Source organism: Cajanus cajan, chromosome 5, assembly GCF_000230855.2.
Source record: "Cajanus cajan strain Asha chromosome 5, NIPB_CcT2T_4, whole genome shotgun sequence".
Lineage (NCBI taxonomy): Eukaryota > Viridiplantae > Streptophyta > Magnoliopsida > Fabales > Fabaceae > Cajanus > Cajanus cajan.
The window spans coordinates 2,166,641-2,188,027 of NC_138521.1; the positions used below are offsets into that span (position 1 = coordinate 2,166,641).

Below are 21,387 nucleotides of genomic sequence, written 5' to 3' on the forward strand. Positions count from 1 at the left end.
AAATCCCAACCACTAAAGGAAGGAATCGTGATTAGTTATGCCAGAGAAGGATTTGATTGGCACTAAATTTTTTCTTCCAAAATAAGCCTATATGCTGTTGTTATTACACCTTTCGCAGTCTCGTTTCTGATTGCATCATAATGAAAACTAAGATTTAAAAAACTCTTCCTGATCTCCATCACTATGCTTTCTTTAATAAATATAGAATGTATTTTTATATTTTCTTTAATAAATATATTTAATTTTTAATCAATACTTTCTATATAAAAAGTATATATATAAAATAGGAGGATGATTTGTAAGAAAATGTCATTACTGAAAAATTAAAGGAATAACTTCTTAATATAGAATATGTGAACAAAAACAAATATAAAAGTAAATGGACAATGATAAGATAGGAGAAAACTTTATCTATATGTAGCAACACCCAATTTAAAATAACTGAACGAGAAACCAAAATTAAACAAGCAACTTCCATTAGGAAAATATTCAACGTTTGACCAAAATTAATTCAATGACTTAATATTATTATTATTATTGAGACAAAGTTAAGGATTTCCACCAAGAAACGGGTGATTTTTAAAACTTCAAGTTTAATGAACATGAAACTAAATAAGCTATATCGAATATTGACCATTTATACAGCATAATTTTGATCCAATTTAACGTAAAGGCAGAGCAAAAGAAAGTGGCAGCCACTGATGCAGCGTGCTGTCAACAAAGAGAGTTTTTCAAAACTTGCCTCTTCAGAGTTCAGATAATAGAGGCAGCCAAGGCAATCAATTAAATAAAGTATAATACAATTATCTCAAGTTCTCAAGAGAGAAATTTTCCTCATCATATTCATAGGCATGTGACAATTGATGATATACAAACTACAGCATATGCCCATTAGTCCTTTCTACAGAAGCAAGAACTAGAATTATTTTCATGGATCAATTCAACAGGAACTTCCTCAAGCGTCAACAGATCAGTCATATAGGCCATCCTGCTCCCAGATGTCCACAAGAAAGTCTACCATTTCCTATCAGAATTGACATGAGTACACACCATCAGAAAATCATTATTTTTTTACTTAAAAAGTGCATGATTATTCAATTATTTAGAAGTAGATGTTTACAGCAAGAGGGATAGGCTGACGGAATGGCTTATTGCTCCCAAGTAAACTTTCATATGTTGCATTCCAACTGCAAAGCCAATAAATTTTGGCAAGGCACAGACAATAAGTTCTGACAAGATAGGGGAAAAAATGAAACAAATTCATAATTACTGACATAAAACAAGTTCATCGGCAGTGTATGTAAATCTTATTGTCCGATGCCCTATTCAAACAGATTTGCTATTACACCATACCAACATGAAAGATTATAGAACTTACCATGCCAGAATTTAAAAATAAGCTTAGCTTCTTATGACATGGCCCTTGTTATAATGTAACAGCAAGGACATAGCTACATGCCATGGATTTCAATTTTAGGCAAGTCATTTACACATTTCTTTCAAGGCTACCACTGGCTTTCTAATTAGTATTTAGCTATGAGCCTATGACCTTTAAAATGGAATAAATTGGCTTTTCCACCTTAGTAATACTTGTAAGGTGGAAAAGCAGGTACCTTCCATTAAATCTGTAAGACTACAACAGTTCAACCACAATCTCAACTTGTATATGAAACTCAGACAAGAAGTAAGAAGTAATACTAACTTGCAGAAAAATGGAAACGCGGGAATCCTAACACACAAAATTATAAAAAAATTAAGAAGTTACCAAAAAATAATTCAACAATGTAATTTATACCTCAATTTAGGTTCTCGTAATTGTTGTTGTTGTGTTCGGTTCTCAGGCTTCTTATTTCCGACCCAACGTTGCCGAGTCTGATTCCAAAGAATTAAGCCTGAAACCAAAAATATTTTCATAAATTCACTTCCAATAAAATATGATTGCAACAAAACATTTGTTCGGAAAATTTCAGTGGGAAAAAGCATACCAATAGGAAAATATGCGAATTAAAAGTGTTTCATAAATGAGTAGATGACCCAAAAGCAAAGTATACGGACAATGCTAGTCAAACCAAAAAAAGATATTTTTTAATAATTCAATAGACTAAATCAAACTACCATGTCACTGAAACCACATTTCTTAAATGAGCAGATATCTCTACGTTAATGTTATGAATTTATCTTTATATAACCTGCCATGAACAAACAAACTCACACCATGTGTTAGCTGTAGTCTTGTTGAAGATAAAGTTGATCAACCCATCAATAGGCAGTGGAGCTTTTGGCTTCCACCGTGTAAGGCATACCATTTATATTTTTTTTCATTTCAGTTTAATTACAAGAAAACCATACCAAACAATGAAATACTTATTTAGTAAAATATTTGCACAACATAAACGATGATTCGATGAATATTACCGTGATTTACAAATTCAGTGGGGTTGGTACTGGTTTTGGAAGAACCAACATGAGGAACCACAGCTTGGTTTGTTAGACTGGCTGAAGAGATGCTCCCCTGTGACTGGACAGCACTGTTGTCCATATCATGCGTGCTTGTGGTCCAGAAATCCTCTGATGAACTAGGTTTCCTCACTGTGATACCTTGTGTTGCCACCTCTTTTGATGGCGCATCTACTGTAGTACTCAATGTAGGTCTTTTACAGCATCCAACACAACCACTGCTCTGTTACAATAACACTAATTTCGGTTATGCACCACATTATCATCACATGATTGTCTAAAACAGCCATCATATTTCAGACACTTCAATTTCATTGCCACAAATTGAATTTTTTTTGTAAGAACCCACAAGTATCCTTTTCGAGAGGCAATCCTGTTTGAACCACCATAAAATGCAAATTGATTTACACACTGCAATCAAGTCACTTTAATTCCGAAAATTAACAATCCTTGGGCAAATGATTGACAAATTCATCCAAAATACATATACATCCCCTACTCCCAAAGAAGAAATGCTGGCATTGAAATCCATAACCTAGCTTAAAACCTTTTCATCAATTTCCTAGAGAACCGTGTAAAACGAGAGGGAAAAGGGAAATAACTTTCAGGGTCATCATCCTAGCACATGATTATCAATCAATAAGGGTAAAAAGATTGATACCCATAAAAGTATAAAGGCTAATTGAAGGTAAAAGGGCAAAAAGGAGGTAACTTTTTTTCAGCTATGGTTGGATTCAGAAAACATACCCCATATGCATGCAATGTCTGAAACACCCCCAAAAACTCGATTAGATTAGATCTGTCACGAGGAATTCGCAGAAAAACGAAGAAGACGAAACCGATTCCACAGCAATCCTAACAATTCAAAACGCAAAGATTAAAATAAAAAAAAAAAAAATTGAAAGAAAAGGAAAGAGAAAAATGCAAAAAAAAAAGAAAAAAAAGAAAAGAAAAAAAAAAACCTTTGAGTTTGATAGCCCTCCCTTCTGATGTGCAAAGTTCACACAGATGGGATTGCTCTTGGATTCTTGTTCGTCGTCGTCCTCTTCTTCTCTCTCACGATTGAAAAAAAAAAACAAATTGATCAATATCGAAAGAGTCGATTATTTTAAGCAACAATATTTTTTATATTTTTATATTTTCATCCATCGTGCTGTTTAATAAATGTTTAATAAATTTATAAATTTAAAATACAATTTATATCATTCAAAAGATAATGTTTCAAAAATTAAAGAGTGATAAGATTAACTATTAATTTTTTTTACCTATATTTTTTGCAACATTATATTTTTACTTTAAAAAATTATATTTTTAATATTTTCATTTTTAATTCCTTTTTAGTATTATATTAAATATTTAATTCTTTAAACATTGTCATGAAAAAATTATTTCTAAAAGCGTTTAATGAATGATAAATCAATCATTAATAATAATGAAAATATACAAATTAAAGTAAGAGCTTTGTTGGTTACTTAATTTATTTTTTCATAGACCATCTCAAATAAAGAGTGATCTTCTTCAAAGTTAAAATGTGAGAATCATTTTAAATGTTAGGTTAATAGATACTAATAAATAGAACAATGGAAGTTCTTTGACATTACTTAAAGTAATAAAAACGATATAATATTTTAAAAAAACGTTAAATTAAAAGCTAATATAATATTATGAGAAATTGTAAAACAAAAATTATAAAATATTGAATTAAAAACTAAAATGGAATTCCAAATTAGAGATGTTTTTAAATAAAAGTTTTACAAATTAGTGCAAATTGGATTTTTTATATATATAATTTTATCTCAAAGTAATATCACTGTCGATATTATTATAATGAATAATAATTGAAGCATGTTTGATGTTAATTATGGTTCATTTGAATACAATAAACTGATAAAGTGGTTGGGGGTTTTGCTATTGTGTATATTGCATTATGAGTACATTGAGTAGTACCCAATATATATATTGGATAATTCTTACTAGTTAGATTTTTGTGTACTTGCCTTTTCTAGTTCATATTTTTGGCCAAAGAGGCTATTAACAAAGTCTTTTAATTGTTACTAGTGGTGATTTAATTAATTGACGGATTATTTTGGGTTCGATTAATCGCATATCTACTAAATTATTATATTGTTTTTTATTTCTAATGCAATTTATATGTCTTAAAATAAAATTTACGATTTATAGTGAAGAGTTAGCTAATATGTTAGCATCTTATATTTAAATTTTATTATTGTTATTTTAATTCTTAAAGAAAAATATTACTAATTGTTATTGATAAAAAAGAGTCAATATTGTTTTAATGAATTATACAAGTAACAATAATAGTTATTTAAAGAGTATTTTTTTAATTATATTTAATAAATTAAATTTAGTTAAATTTTACTTATTTTTCGATCGAGTTAAATTAATTTAAAGTGAAACTTTAAAACACTAATATGAAATAATTTAAAAAATAATAAGTTGAGTTGAATTTATTTTTTAAAACTAACTTAGAAAATAAAAAAAAATTATTATATTATTTTTTATTCAAATTCTTGTTTATAGATTAATTAACAAAGATTACTATTTTTTAATTATTAAACTTATAATGATAACAACAAATTATAATGATGTACATATTATTTAATACTCTCTTCACTAAACCAATTCGATGGTTCACAAATGTTACAAAATAGATACGCGTAAATGAAGATAGTCTTATATCATGGGAAATAAATAAAATGTATATTTTTTATACTATGTCACATTAGTGTTTTTTTTATGTATATTTTAATTTATTAATTTTAAGTTTTCTTTTACACCATTTATTATTTTTTACTTTGCTTTTATTTTTTTAAACTTACCTGCATTATTCTAAGCGCATATTAGTCTTTAATTATCAATTTTGAAATATTACGGAGACTATATTCATAGAAAAAAAAAACAAATAAACATTTTCTTATCAAAATATAATATAAAAAATTGTCAACTATTTTTTTCTTGCACTAATGTAGGTAAGTTTGAAAAAATATTTGTTTTTAAATTATATTTTTTGTCTCTCTTTTTATCTTTAAGATTCAAATTGATTCAACTATTATTAAATGGGTTAATGCAGTCCTTTAAATTTTTAAAAATATTTAATATTATCCTTTCGTCCAAATTGACAATAATGAAATCATATAGAGGGACAACATTAAATATCTTTTAAAAATTAGATAACTAAATTGAATCATTTAAAAATAGTGAGACAAAATTGAACATCTCAAAAATAGAAAGACTAAATTGAACAAAATTTATCTAACATTATTTTTGTCTAGATAAATTTGAATTTTCTTTCACCTATTTAATTTATTAGATAACTTCTTCATTTTGTTATCAATTTTTTAATTCTAAATACTTAATTTGTTGTCATTTATGATTGTATTAAAGTAAGTAAAAGAAAATTAAAATTTATCTAGAGAAAAATGTTAGATAAATTTTATTCAATTTAATCACTACTTTCAAAATATTTAATTTGTTCTCACTATTTTTAAAATGTTCAATTTGGTCCTCTATTTGTTTTTGTTGTTCTAAGCGAGGAGCATGTCCTAAAATTAGAACAAAATTAAACAAAGAGATTTAACTCCCAACATATCATAAAGTAAAGGAAGATAGACCCCTCCAAGAGGTAGAGGACACTCAATGGTACTTAGAGCAAGGGAATGATCCCAATTAGCAAGCCAATTAGCCACAACATTAGCCCCCTAAAGATATGGTAAAGACGAATCTCCTAATCATTAGTTAGCCAATCTTTGATACTAGAAATCATACTCCAACAAGGGTGATGGAGATTTTGATAATGAAGGACCAAATGTACATCAACTTTAGAGTCACTCTCAAACAAAAGCATGTGATGACCCTTATTCCACACAATATGAAGCGTAGAGAGAATTCTCTAAAGCTCCATCGTGAGGACATCAAACAATCCAAGGATTTGGAAAATTCCATACTCCTAATTTTCAAGGTTATCATGAAAAACACCAGCGCACGAGGTTCTCTAAGTTTCCTTTTTCACATAGTCATCAACATTACACTTGATCCAAGGAGGATGGGGTTTATCCCAACAAACATGGGTAGTGTAATAGGATGAAGTGGGACGTCAAGAATGAACTTTTACATTAAAGGCCTTAGAGATAGTGTTAGACTCTAAAAGAGATTGCCTGAAGATAAAAACAGGGGAGGAGTAGAAATTTTGGAACACCATTTTATTTCTACTTGACTACAGATTGTAAACGGTGGTAAAAAAAAGTAATAATTCAACCCTATGAGTGATGATTATGACATGTTTAGCATTGTAGGAAATCCATTGTTGCACCTCTTTGAGTTGGAAAAAAGTGTTAGAGGAATAGATTCCCAATTTGAACCAAACTTGAGTTGCGAAAGGACAATCTCTCAAAATGTGGAGACCAGTTTCTACAAGAGGGACAATCTCTTAGTATGTCTTACTTTATAAGATTTAGTCTTAATATCGTAGATCCTTAGGTGTGTATGTATGTATGCTTGAGATATTTTTCTAAAAGACAAAGTGATAGAGAAAGAACGTGAGAGTAAAGTGTTAAATGTAAGCATGAAAAAATGATAACATATGTGCAAAAGTTGTGAAAAAGTACATAGAGAGAAAATTAGAACTTGTTAGAGAGATCAATGATTTTTTGAAAAAAAACAAAAAAAAAAAATTACTCTATTGTAAAGAATCGGTCTTGTTTACAAATAATAAATTTTGCTTTTTTCCTGTGGATGTAAACCAAATTGACTAAATCACATAAATATGTTGTGTTATCTTCTTTGAATCTTATTCATTTACTGTAACATTTTTTCCCTGCATTTACGTTTTACATTTTTGTTAAATATTATTGTTTTTGCATTTTTTAATTTGTTCATTCATAAGCTCTTTTCTTGTTTTCAGTTTAGAACCCTAAGAATTCATTCAAAAAATAATAAATCAAATTACAGGAAATATCAATTAAATTTAGCACAACTTAGCAAAATATTTGATAGAATTCAATATTGTGTTGTTGAATATACTTATTATGATGTGAGAGAAAGAAATTTTAGGTTGTACAATCATTAATTGATGAGTAAAAATATTATTTTTAGATACATAATTACTTAAAGAGCTACATAACTTTTTTTAAAAACTGTTGTTGATATTGAACATATTTTATATTTTGTACCCATATAAAAATTAGGTACAACTTTTTAATGTTTATGGGATATTCATCATTTAGGGTAATATATTATTAATCTACTCGATATCATTCAAACTATTTAATATTTGTACATGTATCAAGGAATTTTGTCTTTTTTGCTTTGATGATTTCTCTTCTCTTCACTTGAGTGGTTACCTTGCTAAATCAAGGATATGTACTTGCAAAAGATATTTCGACACTCAAGTAAGTAACTTATTCAGTATAATAAATGTGAGTATATTGTGAATAGTGAATTTACCTCGAAATGTAATACTATTTATACTAACTATGATGGACCTAAACTTAAGATTAACAATTAGGTAATATGTTGGTAATTTGCTTTGTACAATGATTAGACTTTAATCACCTTGATTGCCTTTTACATAAAATGAGGAATTATCTATCACATTCAGTGTTATAGGCAATCGACAATTGTGGACGTCGAGCGAATGTATTTTTAGGGACACATGCCTGGACTTGCAAGAGTGGTGCCTTAGTGTATGCTGTCGATCGAGTGTTCTTGGGCTCGCGAAGGTACTTTGTTGTCTGAGATTGCCAAACGAATGTACTTGGACTCACGAGAGTACCTTAGTGTTCAAGGCTGTCGAACGAGCATACCTAAATTTATGAGAGTGTCTCGGTGTCCAAAGTTGCTAAACAAGGATACTTGGACTCACAGAGGGTGTCTCAGTGTTCAAGACTGTCGGATGAGCATGTCAGGACTTGTGAAAGTGTCTTGATGTCTGAGGTTGTTGAACAAATATCATCGATTTCCAATAATTGAATGGTCCATCTATTATAATATTTATTTAAATAGAATAATATAGTTTACATAAAATAAAAGTAAATTACATGTTTGGCAACCTGAAAATTTACTTAATCTTTGGTTTATTGTTTAGTATGATAAATTTAAAACATTACTATTTGTTTAGTAGTTTAGTGTTTCTTTACATAATAGAGTACCATCTCCTATGTAGGAATTTTAAGCGTTCACGTTCTAATTTATGGACTAATTATATTTACGTATCGTGGACGTGTTCTCGTGTACACGTGTTCCATTCCTTTGCACAGATACGAAAATCAGTTGATCTCGCTCTTGTAAAACGTGTCAAAAAAGGCTTGGAATCTATACCAAAGAGAATATCATTTTGGTTTTTATTTTCATGTAAAAAATTTTGTCCTGTTTATCTTATAAAAAAAATTCTAAACTGTTTATCTTTATAACTAAAAAATTTTACTACCTGTATAACCGTTTTTTAATTAATATTTTTTCATTTTATTTTTCACAATAAATAATTATGAGTCACTACTTTTCTACACCACTTTTTTTTTTTACAAATTATATAGAGACTTGGTAATTCTACTCCACTAATCAAAATAATGTGGAAAGCTAGTCGATAATTATTGAGTTAGATGCACTCAGTAAAAAAGAAGAGAAGAAAAACTATGAAAATATCGCTGATAATTAGAAATAATTAAACACAACTTATATTTATAAAAAAAAACGTATATCTTACAGTTAAAACAATATTTTTCCCAACCAAATAAGACTATCATGAAAACAAAGATTGAAGTATTGATTTAAGGTCAACTATGATTGAACGAGTATTAAAATTAAACAGTATCACAATTAATACTAAATAAAAGAGGGATGCAGTTATTTTAAGAATAAATTTTAATATATTAATTATATTTTATATTAAATTTTAAAAATATAATTATTAAATTAAATTTTTTTAATGTATAAATTAAGTTTACAAATTTTAAAAAAATATAAAAATTACTTGATATTTTGTTTCATTAATTCAAATTGAAGAATAATCATAAAAAAAATTATATGTTCATTTAAATTTATATAATAAAATATATTATAATTTTCAAACTTTTTAAAAAAATTTATCAACTTGATATATACATTAAGAAATTTTAATTCAATAATTAAATCATTAAAATTTAATATAAAATATAAATTATTAAATAAAATAAATCTTAAACTATCAAATCTTAAGATAATTGGATTCCTCTTCATTAAATAAATATATTAACACAATTTTGTAGCTCTAAAAAAATCAGTTTGTAGATAATATTTTCTTTGTTATTTTTGTGACAGAGAGAAGATGTGTATATTACAAATAAAATGTTAATATACTTTTTTAGTTTATGTAATTTTACTTATTTTATCTTTTAGTCCTTATATTTAAAATAAATATTTTTAGATTTTATATTTATTTTTTAATCCTTAATTTTTATTTCTTATATATATATTTTTTAAAAAGTGTCTTATCTTATAAAAAAAAACTTTCTTCATTCCTTTTTATTTTATATAGAAAAAAATGTATTAAATTTTCTTATTTTCTACCGAATAATTTTAAGACAAAAAATTAGATATAATTAGTATTATTTTTTAATCAAATTTAGAATTTTACATTAATATTATTAATATACATTTATATATATTATCATCTAAAACTCCATCTTATCTAATGTAAGAATTGTACTAAATTTTATTAATGATTTTAATGTTTTCTGATATACCTTTTTCATTTTTTCAATTATCATGAATAAATTAATTAAAAATTAAATATAAAATGTAATAATATAATTAATAATAGGACAAATAATATTATTTAAAAAAATGAAAATTAGAAATAAATAAATAAAAATTGACTTAAAAAAGCGAGAAATAAAAAGAAAAAAATTAAAATATTTGAAGATAAAAAGTGAAAATAAAAAAGAGGTGGGGGTATTGCATTGCATCCCCTTTGTATGTTATAGAGATAGATTTTGGCACAATAAGGTGGAAGGAAGCTTCGTGAAAAGTGAAAAGGTACAGCCATTCACACATGACATTCAATATTTATACGTCTCTTCCTTTTATGGTCAACACAAGTCCTCTGCTTCTCCTTCTCCTTATAAGACAACCAACGCTTTGTTCTGTTCCCACAACATGGCTTCCATTTCCCAAGGTCTCGTCTTCACCACTGCCATGCTCTTCTCCTCCACCCTCCTTTACTTTGCATTCTCTAGGCAAAAGACTTCCCCCCACTCCAACAAACAACTCCTTCGTTCTTGCATATACTCAGGTAAACCCCTCTCTTATTATTATTGTTCTTTTCTTACTCGTCACTTTTGAGTTTTGAGGTACCCACTTCATTTTTTACCTCTTGTAGAGGAGAAGAAAAGGGAGAGGAGGGGGAAGAAGAAAGTGAAATTTGCGGAAAATGTGATGGTAAAGGAAGAAGAAACTGATTGTAACGATGGAAACAGAGAAAAACAGGGGAAGCGAAACAGAGTATCGAGGAGCGAGTGCATTAATGAAGTTGCCGAAAATCGTGAAATGCCAGCCAACCGAGTTGCTCTGTATAATGGGATTTTGAGAGATAGGGTGCAGAGGATGGCGTGCTGTCACTGATCGCACCACTCTTCTTCATGTAGATTCTCTCTGTTCTTGGAACTTGGAACGGGGGAGAAATTCTTCATTGCAACCTGTTCATCTTCCTTTTCTGTTTTTTTTTATTATTTTTTTTTCATTTTTCATTTTTAATGTTCACAATAGATAATTTCATGGTTTATTTTGTGGAATGTAAATTTTTTACATTATCTCTTCATCAAAAACATCAAATTAAATATGCTTTTTTAAAATTCTTCCTGCGTAGAAATACTCCTCTTGTCGTTCTTCTTTCTTGGTCTTCTGAGTCTTCGTGTAGACTGAATACTGTCCCGAGAGGTGGGGAGGGTACCTGCAAAGGCACTCTAACGATCAAGTGAGTATTCGGTATAGAACAATAAGTGCTTTTATATTGGATAATAACGTACTTCATTTATGTCACATCACCTGTGTATTTATAGTGACACAATTGGGCCTGATGGGCCTTCAGTCTTGGGAGATGGGTAACACTTGAGTTAACCTTAATCTCTTCTTAATCAGGCGTGGTAATTATTGTATAATAAGCGTCTAATTAAATATGCTTTTTTAAAATAATTATATTAATCAGTAAATTTATTATATACATGTTTTTGGTCTCATATTTAAGTAAGAAAACATATTTATATTAACTAAAAAGCGTTACAAAATAAAAAAGTTATTAAAAATAAAATCTCGATTGATATTTTAGAGATGATAAAATTAAATTAGTTGAATATTCCTGATAGTACTCTAGACATTTATTCTCATTAGTTAAATTTTTTAAAATTATAAAATTTGAAAAGAAAATCATTAAATAAAGTATGTAACTCATTAAATTTTTGTGTTTTTAATAAATTTTACCAATTAAAAATATATTTAAAAGAATATATTATAGTGTGTTGATAAAAGGAAAAGAAAAAAAAATTAAGATATTATTAATTTCAAGAGTTAAGATGCATGCAGTTTGAAAAGAAACTGCAAAGGATCTTAATCCTGTCCAATTAATGTTTCTGAGTAGTCAAGGGTGAAAATATTTGACTTTTTTTCTTTCTTTCAATTCTATTAGTGATAAAAAAAATGAAACCTGTTAGAGTAATTTAGTGCATAAAAGACAATCACGTGAAGAATGATGTGAAACAAAGAAAAATATTTAAGCTGGAAAAAGAAAAAAAAATGATATTTATATTTTTATCATAAAGGAGATATCATTTTTTAGTAAACGTCTTTTATCTATAGTTTTAATTAAGCCATTACATTTTTCAATTACTTAGAAAAAAAATTTAAAAAATTAAGAGTTTTTCTATCGTCTTTTCCCACACAATTAATAAGTTATTCATACTCTTTAAATAAATACCTACTTTACATTTATTCTCTTTTAAAAAAAAAATTAATGAATCAAAAACTTTTTTCACACTTTTTTAATAATTATGTACTTCATTATTTTATTTTTTATTTTAATCTTTTAAAAAAATCAAGAGGAATGAACTGATGAAGTGCCTCCACCTGTACTGGTGTATAATAAGTTGTGTTATATATAGAAAAGAAAGAAAAATATACGAACAAAACGAAACAAAAGATTAAGGAAGCGTACACTAGTACAATTATTCGGACTTTGTTGAATTGAAAGGAACACTATGGCAGTTCAACAAAATTGACCAACCCTACTTGAACAATACAAATATATCGTGTTATATAACGAGGGTTATTATATACATGTTTTTATGTCGGTAAGATATTGTCCATTTTGGGCTTAGTTTTCATAGTTTTTATTGGAAAAATTCAAGTCTCATATCGACCAGAAATTAGACAATTAAATATCATATAAGTGGAAAACAACCCTCACCTTCCAAGCTAGCTCAAATCCACTATTCTAAGATGGTATCAAATCTATTCTAGATTCTTAAAAAAATGGGTCATTAAAAAAGATTCACCTATCATTTATCCACATATCAAACTCAATAGTACTGGACGTGAGAGAGTGTATTGAAAAAAACTCAAAACCTATCATGTATGTGAGACTTTACTTGCATCCCAACACTAAGGGGGTGTATTGAATTAGGATTTTAAAGGACTTTTTTAGTGAAAAAAAATCCTGCGGATTTTAAAAGACTTTGCAGGATTTTCATGACTTTTAAGATTTTGCAGAATTCTAAAAGATTTAAAATCAGAATTTTAATGGAATCTACAAAACTTTTAAATCAGGATTTTAATGGATTCTGTAGAGTTTTGACATTTGATAAGATTTAAAAAAAAATTCATACATTCAAATTTAAAAAGAGTCAAAGATAAAAATAATAAAAAAAACAATAATGTCTAGATAAATAATAATAATAATTCACCTTAATATTCTATCATCTTTTTATAGCATCCACTATCAATTATAACAATTCATCGGAATCCTCCTTGATCCAAGCTTCATAGTTTTTTTCTCTTTTCCTTTTTCTTTATTATTTCCATGTGAATCTCCCATTTGAATTACTAAAACAATATATGTTGAAAACTAGTTATATAAATAATTATGGATAAGAGACAAAATCAATAAAATTATATTATTATTTTTAGAAGCACACCAATTATACAAGATCGAATATATCTTGGCTATCCAAATGGATCAAATAACTCAATCATTATAAAAAAAATGTAAAAACGAAAATATAGAAACAAAAGATAATTTTTTATATAAAAAAAATCAGTATATTCGATACTGAGAAAATATTTAGATATATAATCTTTTTATATAAACAGAAGTATTTAGATATAGAGAATATATATATATATATATATATATATATATATATATATATATATATTATTTTAGTTATATATTATATGATAATTTTTAACGATATTTATAAATGTAAATTATTCTAACAAATATTTTAAAAATATTTCATTTTTTAAAAAATAAGCTAATGAAGGCATAAATCTTAAACCCTAAAAAATTAGATACTGTTATGTCTTATGTTAATTTTCTTTTTTAAAAATATAAAAAAATCTTAATTTCACAATATAAAAATAAAAAGAAAAATTCATAGTAAAAAAAATAAAATAATTGTTAAGTCATAAAAGGAGGGATAAGATTAACAAATTCAAGGGAATGAGAGAGTTCGCAGTTTTTATGCTGAGAAGGTTCTTCCCCCAACTAAGATCCATTTTCATCTCATTCTACTCACAGAAAGTTGAAACCTTTTTCTTTTCTTGACATGTGTTATAAAAAAATTACCACTTAAAAGTTGAAATTTCAAGCATTTTTTTTGTTATATAAAGGAACAAATTCAACTACATAGAATAAAATAAAGCAAGTCAATTAAAGAGAACGAACAGAAAAATATAGCAAGTCAATGACACTATCATTTACATATTAGAGTTTCACAAAATAGGAGAATGGGATGAGAACAGTACTACAATATTATATATGAGCAATGAACAATAGTGTAGTATTATTAGTAGATAAAAAATGGAGAAGACAGGAGTATAGAAAAAAAAGATGAAAAACTCACTTGAAAATTATTGAAACACTTGAAAAATCACTTCAAACAATCCTTCAAAATCCGTTGGGTTTGGATGGGATTGTGTTATGAATCTGGTATTTATAGATAACACTAGAAAGTCCTTCAAAATCCCTCTCACACAACAATCCTTTAAAATCCTTATATTTTTGAATACCAATGGATTGTTTTTAAGTTGTAAAAAATTTCAAATGAATACCAGTGGATTTTAATGGACTCTTTAAAAAATCTTGAAAATCCAGATTGAATACCACTGGATTGTTTTTAAGTGACATAAAATCCTGATTGAATACTAATGAACTTTTTTACTCAAAAAATATATTTTAAAATCCTACGAAATCCTAAACCAATACACCCCCTAAGTTTCTTAGTGTTTATTTTATTTTATTACTGGGTGAAATCTATTTTTAGTGCCGGCATTTTATTCATTTGGAATTTTGGATTCCGATTTTGGGACATAGTTTCTTTTAGAATATGGTGCTGTTTTTAGATAAACCATGTTCTCAATCTCAGCACATCTCTTTCACAATTGTTGATAAACCAAACTATATTCCCTTCTTGATAAATATTTAAACTGCACTACACCTTTTTGCTTATTTTAAAATTACACTCTCTATTCTTCGTAAATTAATATGCACTATGATTTAGTCCATTTCAACGCAAACAAGCTGCTTAAGGCCTTTTTCTTTTAGAAAATGAAATGAAGATTCCGAGTACAGTTCCAAAGTCCATAACACTGGTCTTGAAAACATTATTTTATCTGCTAAAGTTTCAAATTACTAATATATTATTCGAAATTAGTTGTTGAGTATCTTAGAAGCTTAAGAGAAAGGAAAAATACAGTGACATGACAATGACAATTTCCTAGTAAACAACTTGTGCGCTTTTCTTTAACCTGCAGCGGTCAGCTTAATCATACTTATTAGTTGTTACGAGCTCGAGCCATCCTTGTTGACAAACATCCATCATAATTCATTTATACTTTTTTTAACTTCAAACATTTTTTTCTCTCCAGTCCAACAACTTCAAAGAATTCACTCTTTGTATTTATTTATTACTATTTTTATGTCATGTATTGACAAAAATATCTATGATTTCCATGAGAAACTACTCTCTCAACATCTTAACGACATTAAGATTATCCTTTCTGGTATCATTTTTTTGTCAAACTTAAAACTCAAATTCAAAATCTTGTGACTTAAGGATCTCAATTATAATTCTAGTTGAACGAACAATCGTTGATCATTCACTCTTTTTATAAGACTCAATTATCCAATACATTATAATTTTAAAAAATAATTAATTTAATTAATAATATTAAATTTATTATAAATTTATATTCTTTTCAAGATTATTATAACTTTAGTAAAAACCTGTACCAGTTACCTATTGAATTAAGAAAAATAATTACAACTAAGAGTATTTCTTATAATAAAAATAATTAATACAAGAGACATTTTAAATTTGTTTTTATAAATATAATCAAACAACACTCCTGGTTTGAGAATAATAAAAAAGACAGGAGAGAATATTAAATAACTAACTATAAATCCTTATATTTCATCACCATTAGTCGCCACCAACTTTAATATTTTTTTTATTCGATAAAAACTAGATTCCATGCCACAATAAACATAGTATCAGTTCTTGTATAAGTACATGGTATTTAACAAGTTCTTAATAAGATGAAACTCTAATATAATATCTTAATGGATACAATGGAGGTGGCTTAAGAGAACCACACAGTTGCGGTCCGTTGTTTCCACAGTTTGAAACAATTGTCCCCACTACCACCTAAATAAAAGATTGATTGCGTATTGAAGACTTGAAAATTTCACTTAACCAAACGTTCCCCAAAAAAGATCTGGATATGATAATTTTTGTTAGGCAATATAGCTGAAGACAGGTAGGCTTGTTCAGAAAAACTTAAACCAGAAAGCAGGTACAAAAACATAAATGACATTGTGGAAGAAAGGGAGCACTGATTAGAAACCAGTTAAAGCCATATAAGCCAACATCAGATAACTAAAGTCCGTCATTGACATCTTCAGAAAAACAGGAAGAAGAAAAAAACATCTCCACAAGACATCACAGACTATATTAAGATTATTACTAAGTAGTAATGAAAACACAGATTAGGATGTAAGCAATCACAAATTTGTAACAAAGTAGAATCAAACAAACTAAGTGGTGAGGATAGGGGGCATGTAGTCAGCTTTGGCACCAAGAATGCGAGCCTTGGTGTCAGGGAAGAATTCAAATCCTGGCAGCTCAGTGACATCTCCTTCGCTGGCAACGCCAATCGGGTAGCGGAGCAGATGACCGGGAAGGTCATGCTCAAGTGACTCATTAGAATACAGATCCCAATATTTGTCAGCAATCTGGTTCACCTTACTAATGCATTCTTCACTTTCTGGCCTGAGGAAGGAGTCATGAAGCATGCCAAGATGCTCATACCACAATGACATGCGGAAACCGTGGATCTGGCCTCGCGCCGGCTGTCTGTTAGCCAAATGATAGGGCTGATAAGCACCCATGGCAATCTCAGAGTCCCTAGAACCATCCATTGACCTTTGGTTGATGTTGGCAGATCCAATGATTATGTATTCGTCATCAACTGCAAGTGAAAAAACATATATAATCATCACAATAATGATAGAAGCATCCAATATTATGACACTTGAATATGTAATTCATGAACCTTGGCAGCATAATTTTTCAACTTACCTATCATCATCTTGGTATGAACATAAATCATGAAACGCCGGGCCTCTTGGGCTTTCTTATAATCTGAATCATCATCTGGTTGTTCAGAAGGCTCATATTCTCCCGATTTCTTGACTTCCCGATTACCAAGGCAGAAGAATGTCAAATAGTTTCGGGGATCATCATCGAGTCCTTTAGCCTTCAGCGCCTGAACAACATCCTTGTACATCATCTCCATTGTTCTCCTCTGCCAGTCCAATATTGCCTGAACTGATGCACTTTCTGGGACACCCTCTGGCCACATTGGGACCACAACATATACGGTGAACCTTTCCCCAGCTTCAATCTTACTAACAATCTTAAGTGAAAGTTCCTTTGGGATTACATGCAAAGCACCAATCTCTTCAGGCTTAATACCCTCAGCACTCCAGGCATAAGAGCTTCCAAGGAAATACTGGTTTTCAATATAGATGAAATTCTTTGCACGTCGAATAGCATTAATGTAAGCATCTTGAATGCTACGATCAATGATATTATCCTTCCCACTAATAAGCCCAGCTCTGGCAGCATCTTCAGGAGTATCCGGGAACCCAAAAGCAGCACCACCATCGATAGATCTAAACAACTGAACGTTCCATGTCTCATGATCGTCAGGATACATTACTGGGGATGGGGGAATAATGACATCTTCAAGCTCTCTCAGTGGAACAAGTAAATCCTTCCCACCTTGCTTTCTCCATCTCTGCTCAAAGTTAAACAGAACATCCCAAGCTATGGGTCCTTCAAGCCGGGAATGGATGTCATGCCAAGGTTCCCTGGGGCCACCTTTTGTGATTGCAGCACCAGGGAAGTTAGGCTGATGAAAATCATCATGGTGTGCCGTGTCAAGGGTTCTGAAAAGTGAGTGGAAAGCAGTGTCATATCTTCCGTCGCAGAGGTCAATACCCCCAACGAAACTCACAATTCTTCGCCTATCTGACCCTCCACCTGGCATTGCACTGTCAACCACCACAATCTTCTGATGATGTGTAAACATGGTAGAAATTTGTAAATCCTGAACAATGCTCCCACCATCATCAGGATTGCGGGGGCATAAAACACAGTGCACATCAGTGCCATTGAAGAACTGTGCGGTTTCTTCATCATGAGTCGCCATCAGTCCATCTTTTTTCAACAAACTAACTGATGTTCTATCATCCCAAATAAGAATCAAAACCTTAACACCTTCACTTGCCTTTTTCTTGAGAAGCTCACCAAGTGTTTGGTCTCCACCAGGCTTTGGTCTCCTAGAATCCCTTACCAAGGAAATTTCAGTATAAACAGACCAACCAGTAATGTATACCAAGTGTTTTGCATCAGTGATTGCATCAAAAATATCCTCCCAACACCTATGAGCCTCATAAGTCTGGCCTCCAGCAAGAGGTATTTTAGGTACAAAATTATCAGGAACATGAGCATCTTGGTACAGAGATACCTTACATCCTTGCCTCTGTGAGTAGAAAGTATAGGGAACTCCAGGGAATTTAGGACTTCTAATGCCTCGAGCCCAGTTGCGGTCTTTTGTGACATCAAAATATTGCAGCTTCACATGGATCTTTGAACCCTCTTGTATTGGATTTTTATCATTGTCCAAGATTTCAACCCACCTATCTATTTCCTCACCATCCAACACCTCCGAAACAGGTACATATGCTCTTCCAATTAAAGTTGCCCCAATAGGATTATCATCTTTCACGGTGAATATTATATTTGAAGCCATATGGGCACAATAAATGTGAAAAGACTCGTACCATCTGGGATTAGTATGTTCATTTTCTATAATTCTAGTCCTTCCCACTCTTGCCTTCTCCAAATCAATGGTTGCATAGAGTTTAGTAACTCCCTTTCCAATACCAACAGTCTCCTCAAGGTTTTGCTTCAGCTGTAGCAGAATAAGCATTAAATGAGTGAATCATAGTAACTAGGAAAATAAAGGAGCAAATGTAAATCAATTGAATATTCTATTTCTCTCTTTTGACACATACACATATATTTGTTAATATTCATGAATAATCAATGAAAATAACATGGCTGTAGTGATACAGAGATGAAGGGATGGGGGGTAAAGCTCCACAATTGAATGAATGAGGCTTGCCAAAAAGTAAATAATAGATAATGCGACACATTTTGGTTCACACAAAGACTCAATCCAGATTTGGCAAGCATGAAGTTTCTTTCTTTTTATTTTTTGGTAAAAGGCAAGTATGAAGTTAAGTCACTCTTTACCAAGCAAAGTCCAAACTAAGAATCTAGCAGTCAAATTTTAAATTTAATAAAGCATGTGAAATAAACAACTAAAGCACAATTTGTAGTTAAGATTTGTTTCAAAAGCCTTGACTATGAGTCTATTTAGATAAACTTTTCTATAAACACGAACTGGAGAAGAAAATAAAAATGAAAAATAAAACAAGTTTCTCCAAAAGTTAAAATTAACTTATGTATAAGTTAATTTGTGAAAACTTTTCATCTTAGTTTGTCCAAAAACATATTTTTTTAACTTATGTATAAGTTAAATTTTGCTTATAGAGAAGTTTGTTCAATTTTTTTTCCTAGAAATGCTTATGAAAAATTTTCAGAAAAAGGCTCTACAAATACTAACATAGATTAACATCATTCACATTTTAACAACAAAAGCTCCTAAATAGCAGCATAATTCACTTCCAGATAGAATTTACAGACAGGTTCGCCAACAATTGGCAGTACTAGAAAAACACTCGTTGCCACAAAAGTTGAAACCGGATCACAAATTTAAATCGATGAATCATTTGCACCGAGGTTCACATACAATCTCACAATTACATCAACTTCAATTCCCCTTATCCTTCAGATGCATCACACAAAACAATACCAGGAGTAGTTTCTTTTATTATTAATTTATTATTATATGTAATACTAATACTAAAAGTCAAACAAATCCCGGATCGTTCAAAGGAGGCATGGTACACTGTAAGCTCAAATCCACTGAACCAACACCACAAAGAGATTTCCTTGATTTAAGAATTGTCAACACAAATGGAACCACAAATACTTAAAAATCCAAAAAACTGCAACCCAAAATAAAAAATTAAATCACCAGATTCAACAAGATCCAAAAAGGTCTATAACCGTACCTTGCTGAAAAAATTGCCACCACCACCAGCATTGAGCTTATCGACCTCAAAGATGGTGGCGTGGAGAGTCCCATGAAGCAGAATTTGCGCCATCTCTCACCTGCAACATAAATTCACACAACCCAGATCACATAAACATGAAGAGAAAAAAAAACACCAGCAAAAGCACCCAGAAAAAAAAATCAGGCGGAACTAAAGTTTATGACACACAAAGATGCAAGCTTTGAGATATGAAAGAGCTAGATCAGAATCAGATGACGGGGTGGATCAAAACGGATGAGAATAGAACAAGGATGTTTCAGAACAGAAATGGCGGAAATAGGAAGAGTGCGCGAGGAAAGAGAGAGAAGAGTGAAGATACTAACTTGTGAAGGGAAAGCGATGGAGAAGAAGAAAAGAGAGAAAGGGTGTGAGAGAGATCCGAGAAAGGAGCAGTGACAATGGAGGTGAGTGAGAAGTGTCTCCTTATAACAAGGGAAGCGAAAACATGCATACGAATTCAACTATTTCCACCTTTTCACATTATTATTGGACAACATGGTAATCTAATCGCTTCGTGTTTGTGGGACGCACAATCGTCTCCTTCACTTGACTTCTTCTAGATGTGTTCCATTTTATTTTTCTCTCCCGCTTACAACTTACAATTTTTTACGTGTTCTTTTCAAGATTAATTGAAAAAAAGAGAGGAGTAACTTCATATTTTAATTTTTAAATTAAAATTAGATGTACTGCTAGATCTACTAGCACAACATTGTCAATAATTTCTAAGTTTAAGGAAGTTTAGAGGGTTGAATATGTAGTTATACTAAATATATTCACGTAGATGATGAGTGTCTCTAACAAAAACAAAATATTTTTGTAAAAAGTAGAGTTAAAATAAAATGCAATTTGATCAATGATTTAGGGTTAAAAAACTAGTTTTTAAAAAGAAACACATATAAATTAGAATCTAAAAC

The 21,387-nt window shown here is 29.8% G+C and overlaps 3 protein-coding genes across 6 annotated transcripts; 1 reads left to right on the forward strand and 2 right to left on the reverse strand.

Annotated features, from left to right (window-relative positions):
• Positions 1-727: 727 nt before the first annotated feature.
• LOC109808100 (uncharacterized) lies at positions 728-3,555 on the reverse strand. 3 transcript variants are annotated; one of them, XM_020370945.3, is made up of 6 exons: positions 3,420-3,551; positions 3,205-3,312; positions 2,416-2,675; positions 1,796-1,892; positions 1,121-1,229; positions 728-1,024 (listed from the first exon to the last, which is right to left on the reverse strand). In XM_020370945.3, exons 2-6 carry the CDS (start codon positions 3,213-3,215, stop codon positions 971-973), a joined length of 531 nt encoding a protein of 176 aa, XP_020226534.1. In that variant the 5' UTR covers positions 3,216-3,312; positions 3,420-3,551; the 3' UTR covers positions 728-970. The 3 variants fall into 3 exon arrangements, with proteins under 3 accessions (XP_020226534.1, XP_020226531.1, XP_082930841.1); XM_020370942.3 differs by having other exon boundaries at positions 1,121-1,187; positions 3,420-3,543; XM_083074715.1 differs by lacking the exons at positions 728-1,024; positions 1,121-1,229 and adding an exon at positions 1,236-1,729 and having other exon boundaries at positions 3,420-3,555.
• Positions 3,556-10,548: 6,993 nt separating this feature from the next.
• Positions 10,549-11,303, forward strand: LOC109809172 (uncharacterized). Its single transcript, XM_020372410.3, has 2 exons — positions 10,549-10,744; positions 10,832-11,303. Exons 1-2 carry the CDS (start codon positions 10,609-10,611, stop codon positions 11,071-11,073), a joined length of 378 nt encoding a protein of 125 aa, XP_020227999.2. The 5' UTR covers positions 10,549-10,608; the 3' UTR covers positions 11,074-11,303.
• Positions 11,304-16,519: 5,216 nt separating this feature from the next.
• LOC109807569 (phospholipase D alpha 1) lies at positions 16,520-20,938 on the reverse strand. Of its 2 annotated transcripts, none has more exons than XM_020370114.3 (4): positions 20,797-20,938; positions 20,432-20,531; positions 17,304-19,203; positions 16,520-17,193 (listed from the first exon to the last, which is right to left on the reverse strand). In XM_020370114.3, exons 2-4 carry the CDS (start codon positions 20,522-20,524, stop codon positions 16,760-16,762), a joined length of 2,427 nt encoding a protein of 808 aa, XP_020225703.1. In that variant the 5' UTR covers positions 20,525-20,531; positions 20,797-20,938; the 3' UTR covers positions 16,520-16,759. The 2 variants fall into 2 exon arrangements, with proteins under 2 accessions (XP_020225703.1, XP_029129327.1); XM_029273494.2 differs by lacking the exon at positions 20,797-20,938 and adding an exon at positions 20,642-20,790.
• Positions 20,939-21,387: the final 449 nt, after the last annotated feature.